This window comes from Saimiri boliviensis, chromosome 3, assembly GCF_048565385.1.
Source record: "Saimiri boliviensis isolate mSaiBol1 chromosome 3, mSaiBol1.pri, whole genome shotgun sequence".
In the NCBI taxonomy this organism is placed as follows: Eukaryota; Metazoa; Chordata; class Mammalia; order Primates; family Cebidae; genus Saimiri; species Saimiri boliviensis.
In genome coordinates this window covers 24,040,040-24,065,631 of record NC_133451.1, presented here as the reverse complement: position 1 = coordinate 24,065,631, position 25,592 = coordinate 24,040,040, and the positions used below count along the sequence as shown (strand labels likewise).

General features: G+C 45.9%; 1 protein-coding gene across 1 annotated transcript in view; it reads left to right on the top strand.

Moving 5' to 3' along the window:
- Nucleotides 1–21,721: 21,721 nt before the first annotated feature.
- LGI2 (leucine rich repeat LGI family member 2) overlaps nucleotides 21,722–25,592 on the top strand; it is a 35,106-nt gene continuing 31,235 nt past the window's right edge. Inside the window, exons 1-2 of the mRNA XM_039468568.2 lie at nucleotides 21,722–22,172; nucleotides 24,046–24,117. Of these exons, the coding sequence (XP_039324502.1) occupies nucleotides 21,976–22,172; nucleotides 24,046–24,117 (269 nt within the window). The 5' untranslated portion in view covers nucleotides 21,722–21,975. The remainder of the gene's footprint in view (nucleotides 22,173–24,045; nucleotides 24,118–25,592) is intronic.

The window sequence follows — 25,592 nt, the reverse complement described above, 5'->3', positions numbered from 1 at the left end:
AGCTGGGCATGGTGGCACTTGCCTGTAATCCCAGCTACTCAGGAGGCTGAGGCAGGAGAATTGCCTGAACCCAGGAGGTGGAGGTTGCGGTGAGCCGAGACCATGCCATTGCACTCCAGCCTAGGTAACAAGAGCAAAACTCCATCTCAAAAAAAATAAAAATTAAAATTAAAAAAACCCAGTAGATCTCATGAGACTTATTCACTATCACAAGAATGGCATGGGAAAGATGGTCTCCATGATTCAATTACCTCCCCGTAAGTCCCTCCTACAACACATGGGAATTCTGGGAGATACAATTCAAGTTGAGATTTGGGTGGGGACACGGCCAAACCGTTATCATCAGTCTATAAGAATGTCCCCCACCCTCCAGCCTCTGCTAGAGAAGATGCTAATATCTGGTCTATAAGAATGTCCCCCTCAACCTCTTCTAGAGTGTATGTTAATATTTAGTCTATAAGAATGCCCTTCCCCAGCCTCTGTTAGAGAATATGTTAATATCTGGTCTATAAGAATGCCCCCTCAGCCTCTGCTAGAAAATATGTTAATATTTAGTCTATAAGAATGTCCCCCACCCTCCAGCTTCTGCTAGAGAAGATGCTAATATCTCCATGCCTGTTCTGCCATACTTTGAAATAAATGGTTCCTTTTTCCCAATAGTTCTCCCACTTCATTCCCATGTTTGATATATCCCAAACGACTCACTGAGTGAGGGGACATAACCCACAGAGCCCCAGTGTAAACACAAAGGACCGTTGGTGAGCACGAAACCACTAATTGGGTGAAGAACACATCCAGGGAGAATGATAAAATCATGCAAAACATTACACTGTTTCCAACACTCATAAATACTTTAAGAGCCTCTGTTTACAAACAATTGACACAATAATTTCTAATTATCCTTCCCCACTCATTAAATCACTTCTCTTAAGAGCCTTTCCTCAGCTACCCTTTTCAGCCTAGTTCTTTATACCCCATATACCTGAACATAATTAAGTGCCATTTTTTTAACATGCAGGAAATAAAAAACTCCCCATTACTCACATTGAATGTGTTTGGTGCTGTCATTCACCAACTGGATTAACTGTTTTCTCACCTCTCCCTTTGCTTGGTTCTTATGTCCCCTATACTGATGGGTAGAAATGCCACTCCTGGTGGGGCCAGAAGGAAATGGAGGTGGATCCTATTGTTGCCCCTTCGTGGCTGGGTGAATTTGGAAACATAAGCTCTTTGAGCTTCGATTTTCTCATCTGTGGAGCAGAAACAGTGACTCCTGATGTGAGAACCAAATGAGACCTTGTTTGTTGTAATAGCATTCTTGATAAAATATAGCAGAGAGCTCAGCTCAAATTGACACAAAAAATAGTATTAGCTTATGGAGCACAAATAATTCAGGGGTATATGATGCCTGTCACGTGTGAATAGTGCTGCAATGAACATGTGTTAGAGTAGGCAGATAGATAGACATGAATAGGAAAGGCAGCCCTGGAAAACTTGCCCCTGGATCAGCCACAAACACAATAGCCACATCTGGACTTACTGTTAGGCTTTATCTGACCCTAACCAGGACTTATCTGACCCTAACAGGAGATAGTTGAATATGGACTTTCTTTAGTAGCAAGCATGTGCAGTTCCATTTGATTTGCCTCCAAAGTAAACTTTTCTCATTATAATAGTAAAAAAGTGCCCCAGGTGAAGATTTAACATGCTCTTGAGACACAGGGGGTATATACTAGCATGTTCGCCACAGAGCATGCACACCCAGAAAACCACTCTAAACACGCTTACCAGTAACACCCTTTTGCACCCCTTTCATAAATAATCATGTAAGATCCTCATAAAGAAAACTTTCTCCATGCCCATTGGAGCTGTCTCATTCTCTTGAGCAGACTGCTCTTACCAGCTTTCAGAGAGTACTGTCCCTTTAAATAAACTCTGTTACCGCATAACTCTTACCGCATGTGTCTCTTGGCTGAATTCATTCCTCCAAGAGGGCGAAAACAGAGGACCCCTCAGTTTCCAGTAATAACTCCACTGATAATTTCAGCAAAGGATGCCCCTCACAAACGAGGTGGAACAGAAAGGAGAGCCATGGCAGGCCTGGGCCATGTGAAGCTTCCCCACTCATTACACATTCCTTTGGACCTGAAGACTCACTATGTACCCATACTCTGAATATCAAGGAAAAATGGTTCTTTTGTTACTTAATTCAGTTACTGGAAAAATTTAAAGTGTGGTTTGAAAAATTTAGATAGGTGATTCTTTTTCAATTGGGATTTTTTTTAACTTTTATTTTAGATTCAGGGGTACATGTGCAGGTTTGTTACATGGGTATATTGTGTGATGCTAAGGTTTGGAATCTAAATGATCCCATCACCCAGATACTGAGCATAGTATACCCAATAGGCAGTTTTTCAACCCTTGCCTCCTGTCTCTCCCTACCATCTAGTTGTCCCAGGGTCTATTGCTTCCATCTTTATGTCCATGAGTACCCCACGTTTAGCTGTCACTTATAAGTGAGAACATGTGGTATTTGGTTTTCTGTTCTTGCATTAATTCACTTAGGATGAGGGCCTCCAGTTGCATCCCTGTTGTGAAAAATGACGTGATTTTATTCTTTTGTATGGCTGCATAGTATTCCATGGTGTGTATGTGCCATATTTTCTTTGTACAGTCCACTGTTGATGGGCACATAGGCTGATTCCATGTCTTTGCTAATGTAAATAGTGCTGCAATCAACATGCAAATACACGTGTCTTTTTGGTAGAATGATTTTTTATTTCTTTTAGGTACATCCCTGGTAATATGATTGCTGGGTCAAATGATAGTAGTTCTGTTTAAGTTCTTTGATAAATCTCGAAACTGCTTTCCACAGTGGCCAAACTAATTTACATTCCCACCAACAGTGTCACAAAACATCCGCAACAAAACACTAGCAAAGTGAATCCAACAGCAAATCAAAAAGTCACCACAATCAAATAGGTGTCATTCCTAGGATGCAACATTTGTTCAACATATGCTAATCAACAAACGTAATTTACTACATAAACAGGATTAAAAACTACATGATTATCTCAACAGACATGGGAAAGCTTCAATAAAATCCAACATCCCTTTGTGATAAAAACCCTCAAGAAACTAGGCATTAAAAGAACATAATTCAAAACAATAAGAGCCACAGTCAACATCACACTGAACAGGCAAAAACTGCAAGTATTCCCTTTGAGAACTGGAACAAGACAAGGATGCCCACTCTCACCACTCCAATTCAGCAGAGTATTGGAAGTGCTAGTCAGAGAAACTGGGCAAGATAAAGAAATAAAATCCATCCAAATAGGAAAAGAAGAAGTCAAACTATCTTTCTTCATTTATGGTATAATTCTATACCTAGAAAGTCCTAAAGATCCTGCCAAAAGGCTTCTGGGACTGATAAATGACTTTAGTAAAGTTTTTGGGTACAAAAATAAATGTACAAAAGCCAGTAGCATTTCTATACACCAATAATATCTAAGCTGAGAACTAAATCAAGAATGCAATTCTATTTACAATGGTCACAAAATGTAAAATACCTAGGAATACATTTAACCAACAGGTAAACTATCTCTACAAGGAAAACTACCAAACTCTGCTAAAAGAAATTACGGGTGACAAAAACAAATGAAAAAACATTTCATGCTCATGGATTTGGAAGAATCAATACTGTTAAAATGGCCATACTACCCAAAGCAATCTACAGATTCAAGGCTATTCCTATCAAACTACCAATGTTATTTTTTACAGAACTAGAAAAAACTATTCAAAAATTTGTATGAAACCAAAAGAGAGTCCAAATAGCCAAAGCAATTGTAAGCAAAAGGAACAAAGCTGAAGGCATCATGCTCCCTGACTTAAAGATACCTATAAAGGTACAGTAACCAAAACAGCATTTTGCTGGTACAAAAACAGACCACGTAGACTAGAGCAATTGATCGTGTAGAGCAATGGAACAAAACAGAGAACTCAGAAATAAAGCTATACACCTACAGCCACCTGATCTTTTAAAACGTTGACAAAAATAAGCAATGGAAAAAGACTCTTCAATAAATGGTGTGGGATACAGCTGGCTAGCCATATGCAGAAGAATGAGACTGGACCCTTCTTTTCACAATATACAAAAATTAACTCAACATGAGATGGAAAGGCATAAGAATGATATATTGGACTCTGGGGAATTGGGGGAAAGAGTGGGAGAGTGGTCAGGGATAAAAGACTACATATTAGGAACAGTATATACTCTTCACTTTACGTGTGCACAAAATTCTCAGAAATCACCCACTAAAGAACATATTCATGTAACCAAAACCCACCTATATATTAAAAACTATTGAAATAACAAAAGTAACTCAAGATAGATTAAAGATTTAGATGTAAGACCTCAAACTTTAACAATACTAGAAGAAACCGTAGGAAACATCATTCTAGACATGGGCTTTGGGAAAGAATGACTAAGTCCTCAAAAGCAATTGTGACAAAAACAAAAATTAACAAGCGGGACCTAATTAAACTAAAGAGCTTCTGTGCAGCAAAAGAAACTCAACACAGCAATTAGGCAATCTATGGAATGGGAGAAAACATTTGCAAAGTATGCATCTAACAAAGGTCCAGCATCCAGAATTTATAAGGAATTTAAACAAGTGAACACACACACACACACACACACACCCCATTAAAAATGGGCAAAAGACATGAACAGACACTCCTCAAAAGAAGAAATACAAGCAGTTAACAAACATAAAAATGCTTCATCTTGCTAATCATTAGAGAAATATAATGAGATACCACGTCACCTAAGTTGGAATGTCTATTATTAAAAAGTCAGCAGGGTATGGTGGTTCATGCCTGTAATCCCAGCACTTTGGTAAGCTGAGGTGGGAGGACCACTTGAGCCCACGTTTGAGACCATCCTGGGCAAGATGGCAGGACTTCATTTCTACACAAAATAATTTTAAAATTACCTGTGTGCAGGGGCATGCAACTGTAGTCTCAGCTACTTGGGAGGCTAAGGTGGAAGAATCCTTTGAGCCCAAAAAGTCAAGGTAGCAGTGAGCTATGATTTTGACACTGCACTCTAGCTTGGGCTGGGTGGCAAAGCAAGAAAAAAAAAAGTCAAAAACCAACAGATGCTGGCAAGGCTGCAGAGAAAATGGAAATTTTATGAACTGCAAATACAGATAAAGTATTTTTGATGAAAATTTAGTGTTATAAGTATAAACTATTATAAGTGAGAAATGGACCACTATATATCATACTATATGCATAAAATTCACCATTGTACTTCAAAGTCTTAGTACAAAGACAAGTGAATTGTCTCAATAATTTTTATACGGATTAGATGATAAAATTTAAAGTATCTTGGTGTTTGGGTTGAATTGTGTTCTCCCCAAATTTATACGTTGAAGTCCTAACCCCCAGTGTATCAAAACGTGACTGTATTTGAAAATAGAGTCTTTGCAGATATAATTCATTAAGATAAAGTCATACTGCAGTAGGATGGGTTCTCAATAGAATAGGACTGGTGTGCTTTTTAAAGAATGACGAAGAGAAAGAGACACATACAGACATAGGCCATGCAGAGACACTAGGAGGACACCATTTACAAGCCAAAGAATGCTGAAGGCTGCCAGCAAGCCACCAGAAGCTAGGGAGAGGCATGGAACAGATTCTCTCTCATAGTCCTCAGAAGGAAACACCACCACTTGCATCTCCATCTTGGACTTCCAGCCTCCAGAACTGCAGAACGATACTTTTTTTGGTTTAAGTCACTTAGTTGGTGGTGCTTTGTTATGGTAGCCCTCGCAAACTAATGCGCTTGGGATAAATAAAATGGATTATTAAAGTGAATTTCACCTTCCCTTTTTTTACTTTTAAAAAATGCGGTTAATAGGTTTAAATCATATATGTAGCGTGCACTTTATTTCTATACAATAGCGCTTTTCTAGGGGAAAAGTACAGATACTCTATCTTCCTCAAAGACGTGAGGTTTAGATGGAGACTTTGAGATTCGTTAGGGTTTAAGTGATGGAATAAGGTGAGTGAGATGTGGAAGGGCAGAATGCTCCAGATAGACGAAGGGGTTTGTATGAACACTCAGGCAGGAAAAAATACGGCCCTGGACGAAAACCCCCCTTGCCCGAACCCCTCCTTGCCCACAACAACTGGCCGAAAGTTGTCATTCAACTGTTAGGTTAACTACTCCCTGCAATCCTACCCCTGACCGCTGAGGGGCGCGGTAGCACAAAACCGCGGCACGCAGTTGTACAGAAGACTCAAAGACAGTCAACAGCTTCTGGTCAACACTGCGCATAATTGAAAGCTTAGAGTAAATAATCTGTAAACAATTCAGTCACACTTGGAAGATAAGATGAGCCTATTACCAAACTGAACAATTTCAAGTTACTGAAGCACTCCCTAGTCATCGCTCAAATAACGCATCTCCAGTTTACCTCATTTGTCGGTGTTGGGTGTGACTTTCAGGGTCTCCTTTTCATGCCAGGCAATAGGACCAGTTTTTACTGGGTTATCAGAAACAACAACTCCAGCAACCCTGCAAGGATTTACCATAGGACCCAGAGGATTCTAATCTTTGTGCCCAGAAGAGGAATCCCCTCTGCACCCTAACACAGGGTGTGAACCCAATGCTCTCAGCTGAAAGCGTGGATGAGGCTGTGCTCAAGAAGATGACAGAATGAAAGCAAGGACAGAGAGAAGGAGATTCGTGTATTCATTTCCAAGCTAAGCCCTGCTGCCTTAAATATATCTGGTTTCTTAACTGGGAAGGAAATTTCCTCTACACTTTGAAAAATGGAAATGTAGTTGGTTAGCACTAGAAGAACATCTTTGAGGCAATCTATTTTTGAATGTAATCTAATTCTTCTCTAGCCCTATGCGCCATTGAAAATTTGAACAGCTGGAAGTCTCTATAGCATGAAGTTTTCATTCATTCATTCATTCATTCATTCACTTGTTAACCCCTTTTGGAGCCTAGAGAGGTTAGTGATGAAGGTTACAGAGGCAATTAGTGGCTGAGCCTTTCTTTTTTGGCTGAAACCTCATTCCCTATGATGAAAGCAGAATTTTTGTATGTGTGTAACAGACAGGGTCTTGCTATGTTGCCACTCTGGTCTTGAACTCCTAGGCTCAAGCAATGTTCTCGCCTCAGCCTCCCAGCTGGCTGGGACTACATGCATGCTCCACCATGCTCAGTTAAGGAAGCAGAATTTAAGAAGCCAACCTTCAAACTATGGCAGGAATAACCTTGGCCTAGACCAGAAATCTGAATGACCCCAGGGGCCTAGAGACCTTTTGGTCCTCCCTGGTTTTTCCTTGTACGGCTTGTCCTTTTCATTAATGCTTATCCCAGATGCTCCAAACTCAATGCTGTCTAGGAAACATCCTCAGTCACAGTGTGGGGATGCTGGGATGAACGTAGGTCCTTTCTTTATTCTTTCATTTATTCATCTATTGAATATTTGAGAGATTATGCTCCATCAGGGACTGGGCTGAGCCAGGAAACCGTAACAATAAACCAGGCATCATGAGCTCTGCCCTTGGGCTTCTTCAGGAACATGTCATTTCAATGCCAGCCACTCATCATTCTGCAGTAGGAGCTTTTCTAGGCCTTTGGGACTGAGCAGAGAACAAGACAGGCAAGGACTCTGCCTCTGTAGAGGTCAGAACTTTACTCCAAAAGTAAAGTTCTTTACTAAATACTCCACATTCGAATAAGGCAAACAAACATTAAACAAATGTGTGAGCAAGCAATATATACTATACTGAGTAGTGTGAACTGTTTACAAAGAGAAAGCTGTGTGCACGGATAGAAGGTGATGGAGGTACCATTTTAGATGAGGTAGGCAGGGAAGGCTTTGCTGAAAATGGGACCTTTAAGGAAAGGTATGAATAAAGCCAGGGTGAGCTGTTGCTGAGTGAACATGAGTAATGGGCTCTTATTCCTCCCAAGGGTGAAATTGACAATGGAAGAATCTTGTGGGGTCTCGGTTCCCGCAGCACCTGAGTGGGGGTCTTCCTGGCATCCCTCATCTGCTCCCCCTGGCCTAATGATGTTGTGTCTGAAGTTGCTCAGTGTCCTCTTCTGCTGACGGCAGTGCAGCCAGGGGACTGTAGAGAGCCAGGTGGAATAGTCAAAGTCAGAGTGACAGAAAGGAGGCTCGCCACACGAGATCGCATCCCTCTTACCTCCTGGGAGCTCTTCATCCGTTGAGGAGAGAAGAGTGTCATTTTCTAGAACTGCGTGACCAGAACCTAATTATCCTTGGAGCCATGAGTTTAAGCAGTGGGATTCCTGTCATCTGGCGCTGGGAAATGGGTCAGCTGCCAGGACAGGATGTGCTGCTCTCTTGAAGTGGGCAGCCTTGCCAGGCATGTGCCGCAGGGCTGGGCCACTCAACTTTGGTACAGGAACACTTGTGGACAACTCAACACACCTATGCTCAGCACCTTATTATAAAAGAAATCATGGACACCTAATTTCCTACAGGGAGAGCAGTGGCCTGGTTCTATTACTTACTCTCCCAGAGGCACCTGCCCTCACCAAACCCAGCAGGGCCCTCTAAGTCCCCAACCTTCTCAGAGCCAGCACATGCCAGAACTGGAGGCTGCTCCCGTGTCACTTCCCTCTTTGCATCAGAACAATGTCCATCTTCTTTCAGCTTCTGCCTTCTGGTCCCTCCTCCCCCAAAGCCCGCAAGCATTGGGACATTCAAAGCTCTGGGCTCCTGAGGTCTGGAGCTCCCACATGGAGACATGAGACCCAGAGACGTTCAGTTGATTTGTCCAAAAGCCCAGCACTTGTTTCAGGGCAGAGCCAGGCCCCGGCCTCTTCCTTCTGGTCAAGGGCACCTCCATCCTCTCTCCATTCTGCCCTTTGCTTTCTCTTTCACAGGGTTTGGGCTTCTCTGCAGCTCCTTAAGCGGTGCAGAGTAAGGGAAGTTCCATTTCGGCCTGTTCTTTCTCAGCCAGGGCGCCCTTGCTTCATGAAAACTCAACAGATTTGATTTAAATCACCAGCCTGTGAAAGGCTAGAGCCCTGCTCATAGTTTCTGCAAATTCTCCACACTTGGGTTTTCAGGGTCCCTGTGCCTGGACCTCTGTTCCAGGTTCACAGTCTGTTTCACCCAGTGTGGGCCCTAACATGAAGGCTGCTTTGTTGATTTTCACACACACACACACACACACACACACACACACACACACACACATCGTTTGTTCAGACCACGTGTGCTTTTGGTAGTTTTTCCGAAGGTTGGGGAGTCACGAGAAAGAACTTACAGTGAGCAGAGCCTGCCTCGCCTTTCTCCACCTCTGCTCCTATTTCTCCAGCCCATTTGCACCCAGCAAAACAGATTCTGCTCTTCCGCTACAAGACACCCTAGACATCTCACGCTCGTGGCGTTTTTCCAAACAGACCCACTGCTCTCCCTGAGTGAATAAACAGACCTCCACCTTTAAAACTAGCAACGATCTCTCCCCTTCTCTCTCCAACACCCCGTTCTAACCCCAGCCTCTTTTCTGCATTTGAAACTCAAATTCCCAACTGGCTTCTGAGCATGTCCACCGAAATGTTCGACAGTCCGCCCCAGGGTGACCCACCACCCTTCTTCTCCACTCCAGAATGTCTCCTGCTCTTCATCCTCGTCCTGCCACGTGCCCGCCCTGGCCAGCCGTGTTGTTAGCCTCACATTTACCCATGTCAGCAGACCCCGTAGGTCTGGGAATTGGCTTTCAAGTCGGATCGTCTCACTTTGCAAACGGAATCTGCTACTGCCTGTGCATCCTTAGGCAAATTACTTCGTTTCTCTGAGCCTCAGACCCTTTTCTATATATTGGGAATAATAATACTAATATATGGTTTGACTGTATACTAATAATAATAATACTAATATATGGTTTGACTGTCCCCACCCAAATCTTTAAGTGTAGCTCCCATGATTCCCTCATGTTGTGGGAGGGACCCAGTGGGAGACAATTGAATCATGGAGGCCGTTTCCCCCATACTGTTCTCAAGGTAGTGAGTAAGTCTCACGAGATCTGATGGTTTTTATAAGGAGAAACCCGTTTCACTCGGCTCTCATTCTCTTCTCTTGTCTGCCACCACGTGAGATGTGCCTTTCACCTTCTGCTATGATTGTGAGGCCTCCCCAGCCATGTCAAACTGTGAGTCCATTAAACATCTTTCTTTTGTAAATTGCCCAGTCTCAGGTATGTCTTTATCAGCAGCATGAAAATGGACTAATACAAATACCTCCTGGGCAGAACTGTTTCAAGTCTCAGGTAGGATAAACTGACATAAAGTGTGTGGCACATTATGGGAACTAGAAAAGTGTTAGTGATTATTCCTGCTGTCATTAATCAGTGGCTTTACTCATATCATTCCATGTGAAATGTCCCTCTCCTGGTATCTGTCTGCTGAGGTCCTACCCATCCTTCATGGCCCAGCTCCAATGTTAACAGTCCCAGAAAGTCAGTCTGACCTTGCAAATTAGAGGCAATCACTACCTCTTCTGCACATTTATAGTCCTCTGTGTTATCAACCCCTGTGAGGCAGCAGACTTATAAGGAAAATGGGTGGACACAGTGACTTCCCCTCTGTAATCCCAGCACTTTGGGAGGCTGAGGCAGCAAGATTGCTGAGGCCAGGAGGTCGAGGCTACAGTGAGCAATGATTGCACTGCTACACTCCAGCCTGGGCAACAGAGCAAGACCCTATCTCACCAAAAAAAAAAAAAAAAAAAAAAAAAAAAAAAAAAAAAAAGATAGAAGGAAAGAAAGAAGGATGAAAGGAATAAAGAAAAAAGGAAGATAGAAATAAAGGGAGAGAATCTCACAAAAAAAAGGAAGACAGAGAAAGAAGAAAGAAAGAAAGAGGGAGAGAAAGACAAATTACTGCTACTAGTCTTTTGGGTTCAGCCAGAAAGACCTGAAGATTTTCTGTGACAACTTTTACTGAGTTTCTCTCAGTTTTTGTCAACTGATCAAGCCCACATGTCTTTCTTTTCAGTATCAATTGTCCCAAGCTTTCCTGCATTTCTTCAGCTATTTGCACACTGTGTTTATCTGTTGCAGAAGGGCAAGCCCTCGGAGAGGAGCCCAGGAGCCTCAGGATTCTTTGTAGCTTCAACCCTTTACCCAGGGTTTGTCATTTCCAAGGAGCTCAATAGATATAGATTGAAAATGCTCAATAGATGTTTATTGAATTAGCCAGTGAAGTAGGAAACAACAAAATTCAATAAGAGGCAGTTATGAACTCCTGTTAAGCAGTGAGTTTCTAGGGAGAAATCACCGTAAATACTCTTTTGGGTCCAGAAAGCCTGGAGATCTGTAGCATCTTTGACTGAGATCCTCTGAGCTCATGTCCCCTGACCAAGCCCAAATGTCCTTCTCACCATTTGTAGCAGACCTGGAGAATCGCAGCTCAGAACCGGCTGCCAGTGCCTGGGAGTGTGCTTAGCTCACCGCCTCGAGCTGTTAGCCCCTCCGGATTCTCCTCACCTTCCCGGGAGCAAGGGAACCCTGGCCCTGTATGTAACTAAGCAAGGCCGCGGTCCAAGGACCCAGCCGCTTCCCCTGGATGTGGGATTCCTCCCACACGCAGTCTGCTTCGGAGCTCCCTGCTGGCTGGTAGGGACTTTATCCGGTCTGAGGTGCTTCGCCTCTTTTTCTTTTATCGGTGTTACTTCCTAACAAGGCTTTTGCATTCTCAATACCAGCTCAACCTCTACATCCCAAAGATCCCAAAGAGCACACCACTACAGATCAGTGTCTCCAGGGAGCTTGAGGAGAGCCTGGAGGAAGACTGACCTCATTTTCCAGGAGCAGTGCTCATTTCCAGCAGGTGAAGAAACACGCAATACTGAGCTGATCTGACAGCAGCAGTCGTGTGGCCATCAGAAGCCTTGTCCAGTGGCCTGGCCTGCCCATACACCAGAAGGACACCAAAAGTCCCTTGGTTTTGCTGGGGGAATCCAGCTCTAATTACATTGTTCAAAACATGACACTGTAGTAAAATCGATCAAAGAGAATGTTGTTCTCGTGGTAAACTTCCTGATTTCCCAAATGAGCCTAAACGCAAGACGTTATTGATGAATCCTATTATTTTTCTCAGAGGATAAAAGATAAAAATAAATAGGGCTGTCTTGGATTGTTGTCCCCAGGGAGCTGCCGCAGCTCATACTAGAAGGTGGAGAAATGTGCAGAGAGGCTGGGGAGTTTTTCCAGCTGCCCTTTGCTGGTCTGGAGGCTCCAGGGTTCTCCCCGATGTCCGAGGGTGACTATGTCTTTTCTGCTCTCTGCCCCTGTCAACATTCAGGGATTCTCTCTTGGATCTTGGGAAGGCTTGCCTCTTGCCAGGTCTCATTTGGATCAAGGAGGAATTTGCAGAGGGCTTCCATTCTCCACTCCCCCTTTTGCACTTGACTCATGCCCGAAGGGATATTTGGACAGGCTCGTTGAGAAGTTTCTGTGTGTCTGCAAGTCATTAAGACCCACCCTCTGAGGACCTGAAGAATGGTCATATTCAAAATCGCTTGTGAATGATGTTCCAACATCAAAGAGATGCCTTCAAATAATTTCGGCTTCTGCCTTCTAGAACTTTGTGGAAAGTATTGATACTCTTTTTCCTTCTTCAATATTCTCCAGCAGCTTTGTTGATAGAATAGGACAACTCCATCCAGTTCTGCTGTTGACACGTTGACATTGGCTGTCTGATCACATAACCTAGCCAAGCCTCAGTTTCTTCCTCTGAAAACTTCTGTTCTAGGTTATGTGAGCTGCAATGGAGATAATGGAGATGAAAAGACACTGTAACCTACAAAAGCTCTATACCCACATCAGACAGTATTATTGTAACCTTGAGAGCTACTTTACTTCTCCTTCCAGGGAAGGTAAGTATCCCAACATCGGGATGCTGGAAATAGGAACTCTCCCAGAAGTTTCTGTATAGTAGAGGGCAAGCCTTTGTGTGACATGAGCTAAGACAGCCTGCTGAGGACAGACTTGAGATTTACAACTGTCCTCTCCTTGAAGTGACCGCTCCTGTGTGTCAGCATTTGGGCCAACAGACATGCCCCTTTGCCCTTCCTGAAATGATGTATCACCCACTCTCCCACCAAATTAGCAGTCTTCAGGAGCCACATAAATTCTAGGCTCCAATGTCGTTGTAACAATCGAGAACAAAGGATCATGAGGTTTGTTTAAGGACTGGAGATTTATCTCAGCACAGTGGCGGTTCCGGTCTTGTCCTCGTGGAAGGGCAGTGGTGATTGAGGATGCTGGAGTTTCCCCCATCTCGTCCTTGGGCTGGGCTCCTAAGACACTGTCTCGTGGCCTGGGGGCTGCTAACCCCAGAGTGCAAGAGGCACCCCTGGAGTTGTTGCACGTGCAGGGCAGGCTGAGGGCAGCAAGCGTCGCCTTGTTCACCAGTGGACATCCACAGTCTAGCACGGTGCCTGATTATGGGAGCTGCTCAGGAAATGCTTGTTGAATGATTAAACTAAGCTCCCTGGCTTTCAGAGAAATGCACAGATATTATCTCTTGGGACTGTGGAAAGTGTTGGGGAAAAACGAAAACACTTGTGTGATACGAGGAGGCTGTTTTGACATAGAAGAGTTTTATTTTCTTGGTACATTTTAAGCTTCTTGAGGAGAATATCTCTATCTTCTCTCTATATGTATTTACCTATATCTATCTATCTGTCTACTGCCTATCATCTACTTTTTTATTTTTTGAAACAAAGTCTTGCTCAGTTGCCTAGGCTGCAGTGCAGTGGTGCGATCTCGGCTCACTGCAACCCCCACCTCCGGGGTTCAAGTGATTCTCCTGCCTCAGTCTCCCAGTAGCTAGGATTACAGGTGCCTACCACCACACCTGGCTAAGTGTTTTGAATTTTTAGTGGAGATGGGGTTTCACCATGTTGACCAGGCTGGTCTCAAACCCCTGACCTCAAATGATTCTCCCGCCTCAGCCTCCGAAAGTGCTGAGATTACAGGCATGAGCCACCATGCCCAGCCTCATCTATCTGTCTAATCTATCTGTCTGTCCATTCATCCATCCATCTATCCATGTCCATATCCATATCTTACCATATTTATATCTATATCTATAGTGATTTGTGTCTGTCAATAAACAGGTAGAGACCAACTAGCTAGCCACTTAGTTAACTAACTTGTACTGCTTATAAGAATGTTCACATTCTTCAAGTGACTTCATCCTTCAAGCAATCCAAGCTGAGGTGCACTGTCCTCTCCTATTTGCAGAAGAGGAAATCAAGGCCTTAGAACTGGTGAAACTGAGATTCAAATCATGCCATACTCCTTCACTGCACCACTGTCTCGCTTGATGAGCTTTGGAAAGGGAGGTGTGGGGGTGAATTCTGAAGATGAGCTGTGCCTGCTCGTCTTCTGAGCAACTCTTCCTATAAGATGTAGGTGAGGTGAAGAGGAGACACCCACTGCCAGGCCTCTAGGTAGCAGTGGAATCCTTTGTCCATGTTCTGATTTCAGGAACTCTGAAATTCCCTCCGTGGTGATTAGTTTAAGTCTGAGAGCTATGTTCAAACACAAACATCCCTGGGAAGTCTAACCCAATAAACAAGCAGTCATGGGATTAAATGTGAATGCATTTTGGACACTTTTCCCCAAAGACATTTTGATGTGAGCTAGGATGGGTTGAACAGAAGGCTTCAGAACACAGAATAACTCAGATGCTAAAGACCAAAAAAATTTATAAATCCCAAATATATTTAATTTAGCCTTAATTAAAATTAAGTTGAGACCAGAGGCCACAGTCTTGAATAGCAAAAATCTTGAGAGGATATAAGACCTTTCAGAATGCAAAGCATTGGATTAACCATGGTTTGTGGATAAGAGAAGAGCTTAGAGGATATTTACAGACCCCTTATTATAAATTTAAGTTAAATCTCTGCTTATTCCACAACTCGTTCGCCTAAAGTAGAATTTCTGCGAAGTCTGTTTGCTAAGAAGAGCAAAGAGATTTCCCATAAAGTTACCATGTTACTTGTAAACTTGAGACTGTAAGTTTGTTATATAGAAAACTGTGCTTGTCGGCCAGGTGCGGTGGCTCCCACCTGTAATGCCAGCACTTTGGGAGGCTGAGGCAGGCAGATCAAGAGATCAGGAGATCAAGACCATCCTGGCTAATATGGTGAACCCTGTCTCTACTAAAAATACAAAATATTATAGTCACATGCCTGTAATCCCAGCTACTCAGGAGGCTGAGGCAGGAGAATCACTTGAACCCGGGATGTGGTGGTTGCAGTGAGCCAAGATCATGCCACTGCACTCCAGCCTGGGTGACAGAGCAAGACTCTGTCTCAAAAAAAAAAAAAAAAAAAAATCAACCAACCAAACAAACAAAAACAGAACCTTGCTTGTCTCTTAGGGTTTGACTTGACTCACAGACTCTCTCTCTGTGACTGTACAGATGAACTTCTCATCCACTCAACCCAACTAAAAGACTGGGCAGGTTCTCCTAGAACTAGGAGCACAGCTAAAGACATTCTATCTTGTAAACATAAATGAAATGTAAAAGAAAGTGACCTGCATAATAAAGTGACTCTGATTAAGTTTTTTGCACAGTGCAGAACTTCAGAATAAGTAAAAGAAAGCAATGATGAAAGTAAAATCATGTAATAATGAAATAGAAAACCAAGATAGAATACAAAAAAGCAACAAAGGCGTAACTTGATTCCTGGAGAAAACTAATCAAATCGACAAATCTCTGGCAGTCTTGATCAAGAAAAGAAGAGATGACATAAAGGAGAGAGGAGCAGAATTTCAAAACCCCCTTCACAAAGAGGATGGAAAGAATGTTACGAAATTAGGGCAAGAGTTAAAGAGCCCCGTCAAGAGGTTTCGTTAGCCCTGGTTGTTCCAGTTGGGTGGTGTGTTTATCTCTAAACCACTCTGTGGCTGGGAGAATGGAATATGCTGGAATGCTCTAGTCTAGATGACATGTGTTCTTCTGGGAGATGAAGGTATTCATCAAGTGAGCCACAGACTGAACGCTGAGGAGGAGTGATTCTCTCCAAAGGAAAGTCGTGCCCTGTTGTCATGAGAAGGTGCAGCTGGTGCGGGGTGACACAGATCGCACAGACGCATTACACCGGTGATGAGGAGGAGGTAACAAAGGTCACCAGAAACCAGTGCCTGGGTCCTGCGGGCCCTTGGGCTGATTTAGGAATCTGGGTAAGATATCCACAGGCAGCTCTTCAAGAACATGATGCAATCTAAGAGGCCAATCAGGGACAGATTCAGAATGAGTTCCAAGCTTGTGACACCAACTGAGTTTATGAAGAAAACAAATGGTGGGAAGCTAGAAACAGGATCTACATTTGGTCAGCAGCCAACCACACGAATAGCACACTGGGGTGATGCGGTCAAGAAAGGACTGACATACACTATGATTTAAAAACAAAAGAAAACAAAAAGAACGGCCAGATGCGACGGCTCATGCCTGTAATCCCAGCACTTTGGGAGGCTGAGGCAGGTAGATCATGAGGTCAGGAGATTGAGACCATCCTGGCCAACATGGTAAAACCTGTCTCCACTAAAAATACAAAAAATTAGCCGGGAATGGTGGCACACACCTGTAATGCCAGCTACTCGGGAAGCTGGGGCAGGAGAATTGCTTGAACCCAGGAGGCAGAGGTTGTAGTTAGCTGAGATCGCACCACTGTACTCCAGCCTGGGTGACAAGAGTGAGACTCCATCTCCCAAAAAAAAAATGGACAAAATTTTTTTCTTTTCAACCCAAGGAGTCTAGTTTGTAGCCATTCAAGCCAAGTGTTCTTGATGTTTGGATGAATAATTTTGTTTTAGTTGTTACAGCAAGCATCAGAGTCAGAAGTTTTAGACATTAGTGGAGGCTTTCCAAAGCTTCTAGCTGTGGTGATAAGACCAGGTGGGGGGTGGGGATGAAGTTACATTGGAAAATGGGAGGTAGCAAAAGAGGAAGGATAAGCAGCATGATGAGGTATCTGAGGTTCTTACAGGATTCACAGTTTGATGTAGAGTTTAAAGCCTATTTGGGGTCCTAAAATCGAATTCCCAAACTGTGATATCCTTAGTCACATTCTTCTGTAAGATTTCTGTTGCTTCTTACAGATTGCACCTGAGAGATATTGTCTCTCTAATGTCTGTATTTCTGAAATGTCATTCCTTTATTCAATCAACCAATGTTACATGGAGGGCTTACCAAGAGGGAATCACGGATAGCCATATGGTCTGAAGATTTCCCATCTACCACTGCCCGTCTCCCTCTTCCCATCCTGATTGGGCTTCTAGCTACCAGCTCAACATCTGCACATGGAGGCCTCCTGGACATTTAAAACTCAACATCCCCAAAACGAATCTCTTGATACTTCTCTTCCAGCCAAATCCTCTCCTCTTCTAGGAGTTCTCGTCTTAAGAAACGGCACCTCCGTCCACCCACTGGCTCCAGCCAAAACCTGGTGTTCTTGCCGTTTCTTTCCACTTCTCTCCTAATTTCAATCAGCAGCAAGTCTTGTTGCTCCCTCTTTCAAGATACACCTTGAGTCCACGTCCACTCTTCCATGCCACTTGTCACGTCCCAGCTGCCATCATCTCTCCCCAGGACTTGTTTCCATTCTCCACTCACCAGTCAGAGGTAACTGACGTACAAAGGACAGCACGCTGCTTCTCTGAGTGACATCTTTCAATGGCTCCCTCTGGCATTTAGAACAACATGCAGGCTTTTTGTCTTGGCCTGCAAGGTCCTGCACAATTGAGCTTCTTTCTGCCTTTCCAACCTCATTTCATCTCTTCCTCCCCTCACTCTCCATGCTTTGGCCACACAGGCCTGCGTTCAGATCCTTACATGCATTCAGCATTTGCTGGTCTTGGTGAGTTCACACACTCCGTGCTTCCTGCCTGGCCGTCCCTCCCTTTTAGCCTCTGCTTACTGCCCATCGCCCTCCTGCACGTGTCTGTCTTTTCTCATCTCAAAGCACCCAGCTAAGTTCTCAGAAAGGCTCCCTTCATCTGATAGGATTTGGTTGTGTCTCCACCCAAATCTCATCTTTTGTAGCTCCCATAATTCCCACATGCTGTAGGAGGGGTCAGGTGGGAGATAATGGAATCAACAGTATGGCCATAGTGTTCTGGTTAGTGAAAAGTCTCCTAAGATCTGATGATTTTCTTAGGGGAAATCTTTTTCCCTTGGTCCTTTCGTTCTCTCTTGTCTGCCACCATGTAAGACCTGCCTTTCTCCTTCTGCCATGATTGAGGCCTCCCGAGCCATGTGGAACTGTGAGTCCATTAAACCTCTTTTTCTTTATAAATTATCCAGTCTTCAGCATGTCTTCATCAGCAGTGTGAAAACGGACTAATACCTCAATTAGCTCTCCCCTCTTCTCTTCCTTCATATGCTCTATTAATATTTGCAATTGCTACTGATTTGTGTATTATTTTAGTTTAGCTATCTACAGTGAAGGTGGGGACCATATCTGTCTTAGTTATTGTTTTATTATTGATGCCTAGCACATAGTTGGTGCTCAGTTAATTCTGACAGAATGAACTGACAAGTAGCTGAACGTGAGGGTGCATGAATGCATGAATGAATGCCGTTTTAAGCTTCCAACACATGTAATCATATAAAATAGAACAAGTTTGAGACTTTAAAGAAGGCCACTCCATCCTGCACCATTTCAACCAATGTAGGAACGTGTGTTATTCGTGTTACAAAGACATAGCTTGAGTAAGTGTACATCCAAACAAGGATTTTTACATTTTCAAAAACTCTTGCTATTTCCTGAAACAGATTGTGTCTCTCTGATTGTCTATTAAGTTTTTTTTTTAACTGCTGAGGAACTTGGAACTACACCAAAGTAATCTGCATTTCCATTTTTATATTTTAATTTATAAACTGCGCCTTATAATTTACAAGCACTCACTCACTTAGTGCCTCTAGCAGAGCCGAAACAAATACTAACTCTGCCAGCTCTGCTACTCCAGCCTGCTCTCCGCACCATTCCTATTGGGAACTTTTGAGTTTTTCGGGTTGGAGAGGGCAGGCTGGAGCTAGCCTTAGCTTGGGGAAGTTAAGATTAGTAACAATGATGATATGTCACATTTATTTGGGAAAGGGTGAAGAAGAGCTCTTTATTTGCATTTTATAGATGAAAAAAATAGAAGCTGGTGATGGGAATCACATGACCAAGAAGGTTTGCTTGTGACGGATGAACTGGGCCGACTGTCTGCATCTCTGGAATTCCTCACGCCAAGGGTCTTTCTGGAACACTAAGCCAGGCTCTCTCAACCTCAGCTCTAGCACCATTTTGGCCTGGATCGTTCTTGCTGAGTATTGCAAGATGTTTAGTAGCATCCTCAGCCTCTACACATTAGACGCCAGGGGGACCCATTCCAAATGTCTCCAGGCATGGCCAAGTGTCCCCGGAATTACCCACAACTGAGAACCACAGTACAAGACAGTGACCCTGACTTTGATTAAAATGGAGGCACAGAAGTCAGGGAAACCCATCTCCCTTCACAGGCCTCTCGCTGCACTTCCTTACAATCTAGCCACATAGAACTCTGCTCCAACACTCATGTGGTATTAAGCGCTTTATTTTCTTGATCTCATTTAACCCCCCCAAATGGTTACAACAACCTCTTGTTTACAGGTGAGGAAATCGAGGTTTAGAAAGATCACAAGTTGCACAGCAGTGAGTAGCAGGCTGGGACTACACAGTGACAAAGCAGAGAGGGGCAGGCTGGGATGCCAACCCCAACCTGTCTAGTCCTGGGGCCAGCGTTTAGCTACCCCACCCTGCCCCCTGCCGCCCTTCCCACTCTCACAGGTGAGAAATAGATTTTCTTTTTCTGGGTCAGCAGGGAGTGCTGTGTTGCAGAAGCCCTGCTCCTCTGCTCTATAGAGCAGTAGTGCCTCCCTCTTAAGGCAAACGTTTTTCAGGTGCACAGCACACACATCCATGATTGTGGGTCTGCATGTCTGTTGCCCTCCCCAGGCTGTGGTCGGTGTACTGAGCCCCTAACACTGGGCCTTGCTGAGTACAGCATTTGTCAAACACGTTTTCCATACAGCAGAGAGAGTTAGACACAGCAGACAGTTGTGGAGTCTGAGCCCCCTGGCCGTGTCCTCTGTGACCTTGGGCAAGATAAAAACTTCTCTGAGCCCAATATTTCCATCCATAAAATGGAAGGACTCATTTCTCAGGACAGATGGGAGAATTAAATGATGATAAATGCAGACTGGTTTGCCCTGATGCCAGGCAGGTGCTGGACACATGGTCCCCAGCAGGGAGTGTCTAACTCCCTACGTGAAGTTGCCTACACAAAGCCCCCTTTCATTCCTGAACCTCTTTTGGTCAGTCTGTGACCCCCATGTACCCAGTGGAGTTACTCTTTTAGGGTTGTCTGTCCAGCTAGACTGTAAGCTCCCTGAGGACAGGGGCTGTTCCTTTGTTCCCTCCCACAGCGGCCAGCCTGATCGTGTTCTCATGGATCCTGTCAATGGATCACCAACAATAATTGCTGAAGTAGCAGTAGTGTGATTCCTGCTTTTGCATTGGATACTGCCTTTTCAGGATAGGTTTTAGCATCTGCAATGCTTTTCCTCAGTTTGCAGCAGAGCAGTGGGGCTGTGACTCCCTTCTTCGAGAAGTTCAGGCTATTAGCCATTACTCTGCTTCTGCTTTGGCCATTTTCTTTGATTTCCCCAGCCGTACACTACCTGTGTTAAGATTCCAGCTCACTGCTTCAAACTTAAGGCTTTCAAGAGGGGATCAGGAGGGCCTAGTTAGCTAGCCTTCAAGGCTCGGAGCCCCATCCTACCCAGCCAGGAGCTGCTGGACCGCCGGCCAGTCAGGATGCTTTCTGGGCTTCAGCGGCCTCATCAGTAAATTAAGGATATGAATGGGACCTGCCTCAAAGGGTAAGGACATGAAGAGCACAGTGGCTAGAAGGTATCACACCCTCAGTCTCTACTAACCCTCGTTTGACTGGGGCAGTGGGGTGGCCCGTGAGCGACTGAGCGAGGGGAAACTTTCCCGGGCTTTCCAGCTCTTTAGCAAACAGCAGGCAGGGCCCAGAGCGCCGGGCGTGCAGGCTGCAGCGGCTTTGCTTCCCCACGTTCCTCCCATCGGGAAGGCTGCTGGCTTCAGTAAACCCTGGTGCTGTGGGAACGGGAGCCAGACCTCACCGCCCCACCGCAGAAGACAAGCAAAGCCACCCCCCTGACCCCGCTGCACGCACTTCAACATTAACAAAGGCTGCTCAAAAGTCTCTCCTCTTCGAAGCACCCAGGGCTGCCTGCCCCCCGGTAATCAGCCCAGTTCTCCACACCCCCCACCCCGCGACTTTATTTATTATCTGCCAGAAAGGAGATCAGTGCCCTCCCCGGGTTATACCCCTGGAGGGACTGCAGGCATCCGATCCTCCACGGCTCGCCAGGCCCCTAGGGGATCTCCGCCAGGCTCGGCCCCTCCCCCAAGGTCACCCAACTTTTCCCTCCGTCCCCGCGCCCGGGCCGGGGCGGGAGGGGGTGGCGGGACGGGGACCGGCTGGGGCGCCCTCGGGGCGGCGCTGGCCCCCTCCCCCGCGGGGCGGGCCCCACCATGCATTATTCATTGGCCAGAGCCGGGCTGCGGGCGCGAGTGCTGATGTCAGGCAGGCGCGAGTGCGGCGGGCGCAGCGGCGGCGGCCGCCCAGCAGCCCGGGCTCGGGTGGGGGGGCGCCGAGTGGGGGTGGCGGCCAGCATGCTGCTCGGCTGCGGCTCGGCCTCCCACACCCGCGGCGCCCTCGTCCTCGCCAGCAGCGGCGGCGGCGGAGCAGCGAGCGGCGCCCGCGTCTGCAGCGGCGCCGGGTCCGAGCGCGCGGCGCGGCGGCGGGAGTCGGGGCCCGGGCGGGTAGCGGGGACCCGGCATGGCGCTGCGGAGAGGCGGCGGCGGGGCGCTCGGGCTGCTGCTACTGCTGCTGGCCGCCGCGTGCCTGATCCCGCGGAGCGCGCAGGTGAGGCGGCTGGCGCGCTGCCCCGCCACTTGCAGCTGTACCAAGGAGTCCATCATCTGCGTGGGCTCTTCCTGGGTGCCCAGGATCGTGCCGGGCGACATCAGCTCCCTGTGAGTGGGACCCCTCCAGCCCCCAGCCCGCCCCGCCCCACCCCACCCTGCGCCGGCCGCCGCGAGGGAGTTGCCTCTGGCGCTGAAGCAGCGCGACCCTGACCCACTCCCCAGGGCCCTTCTTTGCGCTGGGTGGGGGACGTGGGTGGAGTGTTGACACCGGGGAGGATGGTGAGAACCTGAGCCCCACCATCTGGAAACCCAGACAGGTCCCTGGGGCAGTGTTTCTCACAATGTGGCCCGCCGGCCACCTGCATCAGACTCACCTGGGGAAGCTTGTGCCAATGCAGAATCCCGCTGCTCCGAAGCTGCCTTTGGAGCGCAGCCCTGGAGAGTGCATCTCACGTCCCCCGGCGAGTCGGGGGTGCATTAAAGTTTGAAGGGGTGTGTGTGTGTATGTGTGTTTGCGGGTTGGGGCTGTGTGATTCTGTAGGAGCAACTGAACACGACCTGATTGACTGCAAACTGGGAAGAGTGAGGCCTCACCGCCCCACGTCAGGTCTGGGGTGAACGTTCACCCGTGGCCTCCTTCTAACTTCTCCACATCACAGGTTGCACAAAGCCGAGATCAAGGCAGGCAGGCTCTGGGAGCTGAGGGGCCGCCCCACGTGGCCTGGAAGAGGGGGTCACAGAAGGCTTGGCAGAGGTTTAGGGCATGTTGGGCGCCTAGACCAGTGGCCAAGTGCTTTGAAGCCAGCCTGACTTCTTGCCCTGAGGTCAAGAGGGCTACTTGCCCCCTTTCCCCATCACACAGTTGTGTTGGCTGCGTTTTCAGCAGGAGGAACCCACATGATTTATCCACCTGCCGAGAGGGGCTTTCACCCTGCCCTCACCTGGCCACTCACGCCAAATAACCAGATCTCATAAGGGCGGTAGAAGGGGCTGTTGGGCTGGACCTTTACTGCTAGGACGTTTCCTGCTAAGACCACTCTACTGTTCCAGGCCAAGGTGCCTGGGCGCCTATTCAGCAGTGGAGGCAGGGAATCCCCGGGATGATTGAGTGCTTGCACTCAAGATATTGTCTTGTGTCCAGTGCTCCCCCACCAACCACCCAAGGCAAATTGTAGGGGCCTGAACCCAGGAGTGAGGGGGTTGCCGTTTGCACTGATAGAAAGTCAGAAGAGTTTGGCTCGCGGGAACAGAGGACCTTTTGGTTATTGCCAAGTTGGGTAACATGGAGGATTCCAGAAATTAGAGTTCCCCGTATTAAATCCTTCAGACCAGCAGCTGCTTAAATGATCTGCATGTGAACTGAAAGGAATTCTGAAATAATGTATTCAGATCCTGCTGTGGCCAGAAAGGATAGGGGCCTGGGGGCAGAAATAAAGCCAAGCAGTCTTGCCAGCTAGTTGACCATTTTATCTGGCAGATGGCACTGCCTCTTCCCACATAGGGGAGTTCAGGTGTTTGTGAGTTTTTCCCCAGGGCCTTCATGGTGCATTTAATCAGAAGTGTTCCGACTGTCTTTCAGAGATGGGCTCCAGAGAGGAATGCTTAATCCTACTCCAGGTTTCGTAGGCCAACAGTAACGCTATGTCTACACAAACAGAATCAGGGGCAGCAATGAAGCGATTACCCATTTTCAGGCTGGGGCCTCCTGTCGTTAAGGAAGTGAGGGGATTGATTGAAACCGACTGAGATAATGTCTGTGGAAGGAGCTGATGGTAAAGATTTCTGTTATTCAGACTAGTTTTCATATTGATCTGATTCATTGGGAAGTGGCTTGTCTCTTCTCCTTCCTATCCTGGGAAAGATCCTGGCCAACTGTGAGTCAGGGTTTGAAGTACAGGTGCAGGCAGAGGTTGATTGCCCACCCTGCCTGACTTCCTAATAGAAACCTATGCCTACCCTTTTACCCATCTTTTGCCCATAGGAGCCTGGTAAATGGGACGTTTTCAGAAATCAAGGACCGAATGTTTTCCCATCTGCCTTCCCTGCAGCTGCTGTGAGTATGGGGAGATCCCTCTGCACAGTGGGGGGCCCTGAGGTGCCATCCTTGAAGAGTGGTCTCTGCCTCTTTGATATGAGCCCTTCCCAAAGTACGCCAGCTCCATAAGTAGACCATGGCTGCCTCTTGGTGTTCATTTACCCTGTGGTGCCCCCAGCAAAGCACTGAGGCTCCCTGCTCAGTTTTCTTTCCTTGGAATTTGTTTTCTTCAAAGACTTTATTGTAGACCCCAGCACGTAGATCTAGTAAATGGGGAGGTGATTGCTTTGACTCATGACCTGAACATCACCTAAATGCGCTGTTTCCCCAACACCTCAGTTTAAAAGAAAACTTCATTTTAAAATCTTAATGTTACTCTGGAAATAGGAGTGTTTCTAGTTTACTGAGAACTGAAACCAGTCAGGCAGCATACTGTGAACTTACTTGCATAATTTTATCACCCTACTCCCACGATGAAGGCATGTTGATAATCCCTTTTGATAGATAAAGAAACGGAGGCTCAGGGAAGTTAAGTGACTTGCCTCAAGTCAGAGCCAGGATTCTAGCCCAGGACCAAAAGCTCTCACTCGTATCTATTCCCCATCCCAGTTCCTCTCTGTGAGCAATGCCCAAGGCACTGTGGTGATGCCCATGGCATGCCCTGTAACCCAGGCTGGGTAATGTTTACTGGTGAAAAGAAATGTCCAAAAAGCAGTTTTCAAAAGCAAATCAGTGACAGGCAAAGTATGAGTACACATCTCATTCTCTTTATCTATGTTGGTTTCTTAAATATGAGATAAGATTGAAATTAAAACAAGCAATGTGCTATAGAAAATTTTGATAAATGGGCCAGGTACAGCGGCTCATACCTCTAACCCCAGCATTTTGGGAGGCCAAGGCAGGCTGATCATGAGGTCAGAAGATTGAGACTATCCTACCCAACATGGTGAAACCCCATTTCTACTTAAAATACAAAAATTAGCTGGGCGTGGTGGCATGCGCCTGTAGTCCCAGCTACTCAGGAGGCTGAGGCAGGAGAATTGCTTGAACCTGGGAGGCAGAGGCTGCAGTGAGCCAAGATCGCGCCACTGCACTCCAGCCTGGGAGACAGAAAGAGACTCTGTCTCAAGAAAAAAAAACTTGGATAAATGGAATATAGGAGATCACTATTCATCCTAAATAAACATAGTCTTGATACTTTTGTCCTTGAAATGTTACATGCCTACTTTTAACATTATACTTAACATTTTAAAATCTGAGGTCTCTTAGGAATTGCAGTGCTATTAAAATACACTTTCCATATAATAGAGATATAATTTAGGTATTCTTTTGCCAATTGAGTTGGTGATGACTCAAATAGAAAACTGTATAGTGACAGTCTTCTGAAAGTTTCTTAAACAAACTGTTTTTTTTTGTTGTTGTTGGTTTTTTTTTTGTTGTTTTTTTTTACTATTTCTTATGGGAGTGTATAATGTAATAGAAAAGGTTTTTCT